The sequence below is a fragment of the Anopheles moucheti genome, chromosome 2 (assembly GCF_943734755.1).
Source record: "Anopheles moucheti chromosome 2, idAnoMoucSN_F20_07, whole genome shotgun sequence".
Classification (NCBI taxonomy): Eukaryota; Metazoa; Arthropoda; class Insecta; order Diptera; family Culicidae; genus Anopheles; species Anopheles moucheti.
In genome coordinates, this window is record NC_069140.1 from 23,483,776 (window position 1) to 23,496,757 (window position 12,982).

A 12,982-nucleotide genomic window follows, 5' to 3' on the forward strand; every position below is an offset into this window, starting at 1 on the left:
CAATCGTAGAAGATCTCTCATTCTGATGATTGATCAATACCATCAAAGCGAATGATAACGTGAGCAAGCGATATCAATATGTTATGTACAAACATGGCGGATCCTTGTGCGGATCAGATTGATGTTATCTCCTTTCATGGATGCTCTCTTGGTGTCAGAAATCACAAAACCGGTCGCTTTTTGGTGGCTCCGATCGCATGCGCGGAGAGACTTCGAGGAAAGGAAAAGCGCTTCAAAATAATATGCAATGACGACTGAGCTGACCGTGCGCTCCTTTAGCTTTTGTGAAGTGGACATTAAATACTTACGATGATTAATTCTTTCCATTTTCCACGGGACAGTGTTTTTGTGTGTTTATTAAGAGTTTATTTAATAGTTTGATCTTCGGATTCTTGGTTGAGTTGAGAAAAGGGATCAACGGCGGATCAAACGGGTGACGGAGTAGATGGTCGCCTAGGCCTCGCCGTGTTGGAGCCCCCAACAAATGTTTGTAATGCCCCTTCTTACTGCGCCTTTAGCTTTGCCTCATTTCAAGGGCCTCAATGCCTCCCAAATTCATCGTTTTTTTTAATTAGAGGACCCATTTATAATTCCGCCCTGGGCCTCCAAGCGGATTGATTCTCCACTGATGGAATGTGATAGACAAAAACAAATTAATCGCACACGTATCGTATAAAATGTTTTCTTTATTTTACCTTCATTCTTCTGTTATATAGCTTTCTGCTTTCATCCATACGCTGTCTTCTCATTCGTTCTATCCTACTATCCCGCCGTGCTGTCACTGTTCTGTGCTAATTTTCACTTTACATAATTATACATGTGTTAATTCAAGTGGGTTTTCTTATAATCTCGCCCATTTATTCGATTTTGCAAATAAGCGTAAACGCTACAACGCTTCTCTCCGCTGTGTGCTGTCGATTCTGTTCTATCTTCGCTCGATCAGCAATCAGGATTTGTATGTTTCCGTGTTCCTTTTTATTAAACTTTAGTTGTGTTTTCTTCACTCACTAACTATCTGCCAACACATGGCTGCTGCTTGTTTCTTTTATTATTTTATGCATGTTTTTCATTGTTTCATAACATAACATTTGTTTGAGTGTTTGTGTTTTCTTTTATTTGAGAGTAGTCCCTTTTGCTTGTTTTGTTCAGGTTTTATATGTATATATATATGTTCAACTTTCAATGAAACGAAATTTTGTTTGTTATTTATTCATTACACATTTATACGCTTCTCTCTTACGGTACACTATAGCATTGAACGAGGGTTATACGCGTCATAATAAAAGTTCGAAAAGTAAAGGAAGGGGTGCTTAAATACTTTTAGTTTTTGATAGTTGAGTTGCTTTTGTGCAGAAACACTTTGCACAACAAGAATCAGGTTTTGCTGTGGAATGAGATGCAAACATGCCTATAGCACCATCTGTCCAAGCTGTCTGCTTTCCATCTAATCCAGAAAAGTAAAATTCACGTCGCAAAAATATGTTCCGAAAAAGGCGTAGGAAAAGTGACTTGTGTGCTATGTTAAGTTACGAACCCCTGTGTCTTTCGTGTAAAGCAGCGCTAACGTATTCCGTGGCGTTAGAAGAAAGATTTAATAAAACTGTAAGAGTTCTCGCGTGATCAAATGTGGTTTGGGAGTGGTTTGAACGATTGAATGTAACGGATTCGTTTTGATCAGTTCAAATAAAAATAAACTCCCTCAAACCGCAACAATCGAGTCCGTCTAGACCAAATGGTATTAGAACACAGGTCAATCCTTTGCAAAAACCGCTTGAAATTCTCACTCCAATAAAGCTTAAAACAGAGAAGCTGATGGGAGCCACATATGGTGGGAGAAACCAAAAAATCGTCTATTAAGAACTGTTCTGAAAAACACATGTTAACGATTCTCGTCCTCGCCACAATCGTTTTGCGATGGTAATTATCCGGGGGGATGGGGGTGATATTGTCCTAAAAATAAAAAGGTGATAGAAATTTTTGTTTTATATTTTTCGTTAATAATTAATCATCAAAAAGACAGGAAACGCCACAAAATAAGTCTCCTCTTTTGTTGTCCTCTCGTTCACATCGCGAGAGTATGTCTTTCTGAATGTTTTATAATACATATTGTTTTGCATGACGAAAATCATACCATTTTGTGTCTTCATTTTATGGTTCTTTCTTTCCTTTTGTCAGAGAGTGTGTGTGTGTGCGCATTAACCCATTAGATTATTAGGATGACTGTGTAGCAGCAGCTTCATTGGTGGTTAAACCAGAAAATAATATATGGGAAGCGGATGAAAATAGTTCCGTTCTGTAACTATCTGAATGTGAACGATGTAACGTTTTTTTTTTGTTTTTTGTTTTACTTATTTGCAGTAACGATAAATCTCTCCCCTTCTTTATTGTCGAGCAATTAGAAACTCTCACCAACCGAAAGCGCCTTCCGACTTCTTCACTCACGATCCGATAGTAATAATAGTATGGATGTACCTTAGCGGGTAATGAAATAAGTGTTGCCACACAACTATACGCGGCTTATACTCTGTACATGATTGTAAGCGAACATGCTCGCGCGGCTCAGAAGAGAAGTTTTGCGTAACGGGTACCGGGGAAGAGAAGAAATGTAATTTAATTCTACAGCATTCGCAGTGCTGATCTGCTTCGTACGTACAAAAATAAAATAACACACAACTATCTACAACACTGTGAGGCGGTAAGACAAATGCAAATTATAAGGAACGGAGAGCACGATGTCGTTCGTACGATAATGTGTCCATGCGAAGGGTTCATTCACAACAACGAACCCCACACAACGTGCGCAGGTTAATTTGTCGTGCCTTTCTGCTTCTTACATGTGTAAGCTCTCCTAAAGCTCTTCCTAAACATATCGTAACTAACGTCTGCAGTAATGCTGGAGTGTAGCTTTACCTAACGCAGGCCTTTCCATTTGCATCCCGTTAGTGATCGTTCCTGTTCATCCGTTTTTTTTTGTTATGCTTTAGTTAACGTATTATAATACTTTGTGTATGCGTGTGGTTTTGTGTGTGCTTTCGGCGGCCTGCATTTATGCATTTGTGATTTTGGAACTGTATATGTGACCGGTAAAAGGTTTCAACAAGCACGTTATTATACCTTTTTTCGCGTAAGAAACGGTGTGACACAAGTAGTAACGAAAGCAAAAATCTAAACAGACACCGCCAAACAAAACCTATATTTCGTCCGTTCGTCTTCTCCCGATTGCTTTGATTGCTTTTCGTGTGTCTGTGCGATATTCATACGTGCAAGCGTATGCACGCAAATGTGTAGCCAATGGAGAAATTGAAACGTGTTGTGTGCGCAAAGCTTATCTTCCACGGGCGTTTAGGTGCACATACTCCGATTGCTGTGCAGACAGACTATAAAACGAGCCGTGTGTACTGCTAAAACAGGATAGAAGTAGGCTGCACACTCACCAACTCATCGACATGCAAATGCAAAACGTTCTTGTGCGTGTCGAACGCACTTTTCACGGGGTTCTCTTGTCTGTTTTGTTTGTTTGTTTTTCTGTAGGCACTTTTCACTTCTCATTTGCGTTGTGTTGTGTTCTTTTGCTTGTCGGTTTTGTGATTACTATTTCTTTTCCCATTCATTCTGTCTTCAGTGTTTTCATTTCTTTTGATCCACCCGTTTGCGCTTCTTTTAATCGCTTCCAGCTGTGATTTTCTTCCTCCCATGGTACACTTTGAGGTTTAATATGGGAAAAGTTGTTCTTGATTAGTTTTGCTTGATTCTAGTAGTTATATCCACCGTGTTTATACTCGAATTGGATGAACTGCTGAGATATATAACCACATCACATAATCGAGTTTACAGTTTTTTCTCTTTCGCTTGCATATCTGTTTCCATACTTGTTGCTTTCGTTCTTGTATGCGTTCTTCCGGTTATAGTATTGATGTTACTCGCTTTCATTAAGCCGTAATAATTCGTGTCGCTATGTTTTTCTTTTGTCTGTATGTTTTGTACTATTTATATACACTATACAATGGTTCCGCTACCATCCGCTTACACGTTGCTGCCGTTGACTTGCTCACATGCACATTGGCATCCCGCTCATGAGTAGCGCAGTGTACGTCTCATATATATGTTTACGTTTACATGTGTGCATATGATTTTTTTCCTCTAGTTTCACCTGTTGTTATCTGTTTGCTACACATACTAGACCGTCTAGAAAGCAAAAATGAAGTTGCACTGATGTGTTTCTTATGCTGGTGCTTTCATCTCTGACACAACTGTTTGCACTTTCTATTGATAGCTAAATTACTTCCACAAAAATACCGACTGCTCTATAGTATGTACCTGTGTGTGTGTGCGTGTGTGTGGCTAGAAACTATCACTATGCGCTTCCGTAAAAGGATTAACATCTCTCTGCCGCGCTTATTGTTGTAGTGTAGTGTTTCATATGTTATATTTTTTCTACGACTTACCCCCTAGATGCAAACACAAACCGTCATCGCGGCTCTCATACCTTTATTGCATCATCCTTCACAATCTTATACATTGGATGTGTGTGGGTGTGTGTTTCTTTTATTATGTTAACAGTTTCCCTTCATTGTTCTACCTTCTAGCGGTCTTTCAATGTTTTTTTTAAATGTTTTGTTTTATTTCAAGTGTTCTCTTCTTGCCTCAGCACCTAATAATTAATTCATCTATATATTAAATATTAGTCTTCTTTCTTGTTTCAATGCTTACACACAAAACTAAAAGTAATGGTTTTGACTACGCAGGTTTACTTTGTTTACCCTTTTGCGTTTTCACTTGCATTTTTTGTTTACTGAATAGTTTTGTTTTTTTCTTTCTTTTTCTTTCTCCTTTTTTGTGAAGCATCAATCAATGTTCTCTTTGCAACATCGAAACCATTCCTTTTAACTATTTACATAAGCTGAGCTCCGTTACTTTCCTATTCACTTCAGTCCTTAGCGCGTATAAGTGGCTTATATCGGCGACGCTACACACGTACAATCACCCCGCGATGCCGTAAACTGGAGAGATGCCACGTTATTTAACACTTTGTCGCATCCGTTGTTCTCGCCGCCTTATGCGCTGCATAAGAGGATCCGGGCGATGCGTGCTGGTGTGTGCGGTTACGGACAGCACTAGACAAAACTAGCAGCTGCTGTTATCGATGGACGGCAACAGTACGTTGGCCATACTGGGATTATCACGTTTTGACTCGCTGCTTTTGCCGGTGCGGTGGTCGGTGGTGCTGCTACCGTTTAGCTCGCTGCTGGAAGCAAGGGTCGATACATTGGGGCTAACGACCACACCAGCATCAGCAGCACGGCTGCAGGAAGGTCCATCAGTTACGTCGGTCCCAACGGTGGCCGATGGTAGAACGACGTCCTCCCGCTTTCAGTGGCCCTTCGTTGCTTCCTTTGCGGCCATGATGAGCGGCGTTAGACTAGCGAGCGGTCGGGCCAGCTTCAGGAACGGATGCTACCGATCATATCGGACAGATTTGCCGTGTGTTAGTTTTGGAATGGAATATCCTGCGCGCCGCACGGTTCAACTTACCCTTAACAGTTCGTAAGCCGTCGCACGCTGATCAACGTCCACCTCGAGACACTGATCAAGGAAATCCTGAAAGACGGTGCTAAGCTTCTCCTTCTCCTTAATCTCCGGCTTGCCGTGCGTAGCGATCAGGTAGAGCGCCCTCAGGGGATTCTCGTTAAGGTACGGTGGTTCACCCTCAATCATTTCAATCGCCATTATGCCCAGCGACCAGAGATCAACCTACGAACGATAAAAACATATATTAACAGTGCATTTGAAACAAAATCCTTGGTAAATAATTGCTCACCTTCGGTCCATATTGCTTTCGGGTAACGACCTCCGGTGCCATCCAGTACGGAGTCCCGACCATGGTCGTACGTTTCGATTGTTCCGGCGAGATCTGGGCGCAAAACCCGAAATCGGTCAGCTTGACGCTGCCGTCCAAACCGAGCAGTATGTTGTCGCTCTTGATGTCCCGATGGATGACCTGATTGCTGTGGAGAAATTCGAGCGCCTGCAGCACCTCGCGACAGACCGCCGCTATCTGGCCCTCGTCCATGCACGTTTCCGTCACGACATCCGTCAGCGAACCACCGGGCAGATACTCCATCACCACCCATAGCTCCTCCGACACGAGGTAGCTGTCCAGGTAGTTCACCACGTTCGGATGTTTGTTCTCCCGCATCACCAGTATCTCGTTGATGATCAGTTCCTTCTTCGGCTGCTGGCTGAGGTTCATCTGCTTGATCGCAACCTCCATACCGGTGGAACTTTCGATCGCCGTGTAAACCGTACCGGAAGCACCCTGACCGATCTTTTCCATCTTGTTGTACTTTCGCTTCGGATCGCCCACGCTCACGATCGTGCGCAACTTCTCCAGGATCTCTTCGTCGGACATTTTCTTCTTCTTCAAGTTAGCTGCCCGCTGCTGCGTCGTTGCGCCCGGCGTCGTGGTGGTGGTCGTGCTGTTGTTGAGGTTGGTACCGTTGTTAACGTTGTTCGGTGCGGGTACGGCCGCTGCTGCTGCTGCTGCTGCCGCCACCGAGGTGCCGTCGTTGCTGAGACCATTGTTGCCAGCTGTAAGGTTGGAGGACGACGTGTGATTGAGTGTGGGTTGTATTGCGCCGGTAACGGTCCCCGAAGGGACAGCCCCTGTCGAAGTAGCGGTAGTAGCGGTAAGCGATGCAGTAGTAATGGTACAAATAATGCTAGTGGTGGTAGAAGTTATAGTAGTCGTCGTTGTGGTTGTTGTCGTGCTGGCAACGCGCTGCGTGGACTCGCCGTCCGTCGCGGCCACCGCTGGCGCCGTTTCCGTTTCCGGCGTTGTCGCAGTGGGCCGAAGCGGTTGGTCGTCGTTAACGTCGGTCGGAGCGTCATCGGTGCGCTCCGATGGAAGATCGTCCAAGTCGTCGGGATCGTCGTCGTCGGACCGTGCCAGCGGGGCAACAATCGCGGGACGGACCGCCGTCGCTGGTGTCGTCGTGGTCGTCGGTTTATTGGTTACTGTTAGCGTTAATGTGGTAATGGTTGTGGTTGTTGTTGTTAGTTGGTTGTTAGTTGTTGGCGAAGGTTGTTGTTGTTGTTGGTTTGGCGATTGCAAATGCGATAATTGTAGTAGTACGGTTAGTGGCATGGAAGCGCATTGGTCGAAAGAAGCAGAAGCAAAGGGCACGTTACCTTGGTGTTGATGATGGTGGTGCAAATGCTGAGGCAGCTGTTGGCTCGGGATGGTACCCGCTAGGCTGCCGATCGTTTGTGCGGACGCTGCGTTGACCGAGTTCTTGTTCTTGTCAAACTGTGTTGGACTGCGAACGGAGCCGGGACTCGCCAGCGATTGGTGGGTCGCACCGGCGCTCAAATGCGGAGGTATTGGCGGTGAGATCGGATCATCTATCGGGCGTGTATACTGCGATTGCGAACGGGCAAAAGGATAAAACATAGAAAGTGTGTAGGATGAGTATTGGAACGGATTAAAATTACTCTTTAAGAACATTGAAGAACAGTAATGATAGCAGCTATCACAGTACATGTTTTCCCTTATACATATTTTAGGGCAATAATAAACTTCAAATAAAGATAACTAATTTACCAACAGCAACAGCGAAAGCCGATCAATTATACCCGACACCGTACGATGAAACGTTTCCTGGTAGATGTTGTAGATCTCTTGAAACATTATGGTGATCTACGGCAGAACGAACGTCACTAAAAACCACTTCAAAATTACACGCAAATCAGTACTTCGTAAGATTAATTAACACATTAATCACATTGCGTACACACGCGTTACTATCCCTAAACACCTAAGGTGCGTGTGCGTCCTAGACGATCGTTGGCGAGTAACTGAAGATCGACAAACCACCGTAGGGTGAAAATCAAGCTTCCAAAAAAAAAAGATAGAAATTCGTTCTCTTCGGTGCCCTTTTGTTTTCGGTGACCCTTTTGCCTCTGGCTCACTCTATCCCTGTCTTTCCGCATTCCTATGCCCACTGTCCGCCTGTTCCTGATCCCGAAAGAAACCCCGACACGCATACACTCATACAGCGGTGCAGTATTGTTGATATTGGCGACAGCCAGCGGGTAGCGGGCGAATGGTTTTACAGTCGGCACCGCCGTTTCAAGGGTCACACACGATGGGGGAGGATCGCCATAAACGATCGTCGGGGTAAACGTATCTGCATGCCAAGGTTACGCACGGAAGGTAGCAACAGCTACCCGGCGTAATGGATGCGAATGAATGAAACACGGGAAATTCCAAACAGGGCTGCCACTGTTACAACTTCATCAAGGCGTTGAAAACATTCCAAACTTTACGAAACTGGATGCGCTTTATCAATTTCACTTCCGTTGCTATATTATCTCACCGGAACTGCAGGTTTTTGGGGTATTCCCTATCGTCCATTTTATTCATTATCTACAGAGGAACTAGTCTCGCTTGAAACTCTGGAAGCAGTTGAACGACATTCTGTTCTAGGCAGGGATAAAAAAAACCGATATCGTTGCAAAAATAGCGATAGAAATCAACCATCAGGTTCAGGTAAAATTGAAACGTATTCCAGCAAGTAATGAATGTTGAATTTGAGACCTTGTCATAAGCCGGTTCGATTTGCTGGTAAACAAATTACCTGCCATTCCTGCCTTTCGAACCGCATGAACTGGGAAAATTAATTCTGAGGAAGGGGCATTGTGTGAGGTTTGGTGACCGCTGAGAGTGCCAATAAGTACCCCGAGAGTTTGAGCGCCAATGTCCTGCGTCCTGGCGGGACGTGATCAGTAGAAAGTTTATCAGATCTATCAGAGTTGTAGCAACAAAATTGCACAGCAGAATCATGTGAATCATCAGGTCAAAGGAAGTTTCTGCCAGACCTGGGAAAATTGCGCTGGGAGTCTCTTTTGTCAACGTTTTACGAGTAATTTGATTTTATTGCTTGTTGATCTTCTACTGCGTGAGTATGTTGTCATGTTCGGGATGACTTTACAAGACATATTGATCTAGAAATTCGCAGTGGTAGTTTATGTTTATGAAGTTATTTGTATGTAATTTCTATTTCTATTTCAAAGCACCGTGATAAACTATCACAACCGTTAGCATGAAAAACGGGAAAACATTTCCTTTTAACAAGGTTTTTTTTTCTGATGATCGAGATCTAACATTGTTCTTTTACCTAACTTTGCACGAATTTGTGCAAGATATTACAAAAAAAAACCATATGCTGGCTGAAAATCAGGGAAAATCCCTCCATGCCAAAAGCAATACTGCATGCTGCTGCTGGCGCACCACACACTTTGCGCACAACCGTATTATGGAAATTTGTTGGAAAATACGCTGTTTGGGTGTAATTCGACTTTTCACACGTGCCCGGTTACCTTTTGGTGTGCGCAACGTATACAAATGTACATCATGAGAGGCAATACTTACGATCGATTTGGTCCGTTCGGGGCGGCTAGCGATGGGCGGTGGTATCCCATTACCGCTGATGCTTCCGCTGGCGCTGCCGCTGAGTATGCCCAGTTCGTCGCTGTCATGATCTCCGGCCGAATTGTGAGACGACAGACCAAGGCTGTACGCCTGCGAATGGCTGCTCGAGATGATTTGCGCCCCGGGGCCACCGTGCGATTCCGAGTCGGTTGGTGTGCTGCTGGGACTGCTGCTGCTTACCCGGCTCAGCGACGACCCTATGGACGATGCTACAGTTGAGCATTAATAACGAAATCCAACATCCGCCACCACCGGTCTAACAGCTAGGACGTAAGACGCGAAGACAGACACTGAAGAAGACGAAGGGGGGGGGGGGGGGGGGGGGGGGTTCGTCGTAACGTTCTGACCTATGGTGCTAAACGTACACTCCGGATAACTCCGAGCAGTGTTTCACAACCAACGCAGAGAACCGACGAGAAATGAACTTAATTTGGAGTGACCTAAGACATTCCGCCCAAAGACAAATTAGGGCTCCGAGTTTACCCCGGTTACATGGTTGCGTTATTCGTGTTTCGGTTGGTAAATGGGAACAGGAGAAACACCCAGGACATCTATCGACGAATGGACCCCGCTACTTCCCGTTTCCAAATTTCAAACAAAAAACGAATGAGCTGCTTCATTTGGAGCACTCGTTTTGATTGCTTTCTTAACTTTTCACCTGCCGTTATGGGACTGGAAAACAATTGAATTATTCTTGCGCAACGCGCTTGCGGATTATGCAATGGCAACTAATCTGAACGTGCCTCGTTCCCGCGTGCTTTATTGGTTCGACCGTGCATCTTCCCACCCTTCGGTGGTTCCCATCCGGATTCAGGTTCTTCCGTTCCCCGGTGCCTTCTTCTATGTGCTACACATAACACGGTGCAATGGGATAAAACACCAGTTTCGCTGACCATTCTCAGCACTGCCGGAGGTGTTGGGAAATTACACCGAAATTGCCACCATCATTTCAATGACCACACTTGGAAGGTGGAAGGATGGGCATTGCAACCGGTAGAAGAAACCCTTTTTTTCTCCATTTGACGAATAAATCGATTGACCACCCCACCACCGCTGCCATTCGGCGTTCGAAAGTGATACGGAGAGATGGAGGTTTATGCTGTCGCGACAACCGTTCTCCCTTTTCCTTCCCGGTTGGCTTAATTGAGTAAAGTTCCCACCTCGTTCGCTTCTCCGCCAACCAACCAACCGAAGGCAATAGCGCTGCGCGGTAAATCATTGAGACCGAGAGCGAAAGGCAGCAAAGGTCCGACCGGCGCGACCGCCCGGTTGAATAACTCAATTAATTTGAACTAAGCGCCATGCCCACACCCTGCTGAGTTGCACACAACCCCGAAGGGTACGTGATTTCTGTCACAATCAAATCCGAAAAGACTCGGAACAGGAACAGTGGTAAGATACACGAAACAAGAGAAAAAAAAATACTATCATCAGCACAATACGAATCTCTACTAATTGATGAACTTAATCAGTGGTGAATGGTGGGAAAGAAAGGTGTTTGATGGACACCCTACACACCAGACACACCAGAGGTATCCGATGGAGAGGTATCAATGTGACACTGGTATGTCAAAACGAACAGTTAGCAGTCAGTCGAAGGTAGACAAAAATCGAATAAAATACCATTCTAGGTGATGACGTCGCCTTTGAGATGGAAGTACATCAGGGAGGGCAACATCGACAAGGGTCCGTTTTTTTTTCTTTACGCCCGGACGGTGTGGTCCTGCATCAAACAGTGGACAGCCAACTGATGACGATTGTTTGCTTCCGGGCGTGAATGAGGATATTGGATTTCACGTTCCACTTAAGCCACCACCACATCGTCCAAATTTCGACATTGATCTTCCTCTTTATTCCCCCCCCGTTTAAAAGATGTGTGATTGTATCCTAAATGTGTGATTTAACAGGAGAACCATCACACCGAATGGTTGTGTCGTCATCGTGTGAAAGTGCGCCTAATGGGGGGTTTTATTAACATTGAGAGCGAACGTCAGCAGAAAGTGAAAATTACAACACTTCGGGAGCAACATTTTTACTGACTCGATGAACCCATCGGTCCGGTGTGTGACCGATCGCGAGTGTTGGGTTGTTGTTTAAGGCGTTAATTGGCTTTTCCTCGACCGGAAGGTGCCCTTCACCTTCAGGTTCGATCCAATGCTATGCCCTGGGCTAATAGCACTCATGTTTTGATTTTCCCAACAGGCAGGTAGTGAATAGGTAGATGAAGTGCTGCAATTGATATGCCTACAACGATGCCAAGTAGGACAATTAAATCACGATAGTTGGGTAATGTGGTTCCTAATTTTGCTACTCATATTCTCTTGCCATTCAACGTAAATTATTATCCAATATTGCTTCTTTTTTTATACTGAAATAAACAAATCTGGTTGTGTAAGATATTCATGATGCACTTGAATTCAATAGCACTAGAAATACCAGATCAAGCTCGTTAACTAATTCGGTTTGTTATAATCACATTTATGTTTGAAGTTTGCTCAAATTTATTTTTAAAAGATTCTATTCCCAAAGTCCTCCACAACAAAAATTTGTGTAATTATTTATAAAATACCAAACAGACACGTTTGATAATTCCAATATCACGAGACGCCTAGCGCTTCCTCATCTAAAAAGCTTCATCTTCACGATTTATTTTTTGTGTCGTGCCAATGATCCCCAAGACTCATTTAAGACAAATGTTGAGCTCTTTCATTTTCGTCACCTTCGTGCCGTCGTGGGAGCACTGTTTATGCTTTGTAGCTGATTTTATGATGCTTTTCTTTCGGACGTTTTGCCCGTGAGAATTTGCATTCTCCAATGCCCCTGGCCACCTCTGGTACACGGGCGTGCCACGAACGACAGCCTTCGCGGGGGGAAATAAATGATGAATGAAATGCAAAAACTTGCACGAGCGGACTATGCTCCACGAAAGTGAAATCCCTTTCACTTGAATTTCGCATCGAGCGCATAAAAACCGAAAAGATACGCACGCAATACCCCCAAAGGAGGGAAAGAAAATCGCCCAAAAACCCGACCTATCCCACACCCACTCCTTGAGGCCAGCGTAAGACAAACGCGGGCCCGTCTTTGCAAGCGGCCATTTAAAAGTCGTCTCTACGGTGCCCTCGCACTACTGCACGGTGGTACTGGCCCGCGTGTGGCATTCAATGTACCTCTTCGTCACGAGCAAAGAGCGAAGAGACCTTCCGGTGGTGTACCACCATTTTCGGCGCACAGCGTCTACAATGTCTTAATAAATTGTGTGCTTGAGAATATGTGTGTTGCCTAAACACTTCGCACGCTTGTCGGGACTTTTGTATCGGCAATGAATGTGCGACTTTCTACTTGTCATACTGTTTGTGTTTGTGGCCGCTGTTCCGCTGCCCCGTCAATGCGCGCTGGCGGGAAAATATGCCGGAGAGCGGCGTGGGCGTAAATTATTGGGAGTTTGTTTCGAGGTGGGTTCAGCTTATTAGCCGCTACACCAATTGTCAT

The 12,982-nt window shown here is 44.7% G+C and overlaps 1 protein-coding gene across 2 annotated transcripts in view; it reads right to left on the reverse strand.

Moving 5' to 3' along the window:
- Positions 1–4,729: 4,729 nt before the first annotated feature.
- LOC128297770 (serine/threonine-protein kinase Pak) overlaps positions 4,730–12,982 on the reverse strand; it is a 49,697-nt gene continuing 41,444 nt past the window's right edge. Inside the window, exons 5-9 of one of the 2 annotated variants that reach the window (XM_053033462.1) lie at positions 9,431–9,687; positions 7,189–7,417; positions 5,819–6,588; positions 5,533–5,751; positions 4,730–5,454 (exon numbers count right to left, since the gene is read on the reverse strand). In XM_053033462.1, the coding sequence (XP_052889422.1) occupies positions 5,371–5,454; positions 5,533–5,751; positions 5,819–6,588; positions 7,189–7,417; positions 9,431–9,687 (1,559 nt within the window). In that variant the 3' untranslated portion in view covers positions 4,730–5,370. Of the gene's footprint in view, positions 5,455–5,532; positions 5,752–5,818; positions 6,589–7,188; positions 7,418–9,430; positions 9,700–12,982 lie in introns of both variants that reach the window. The other variant, XM_053033461.1, reaches the window with a different exon arrangement.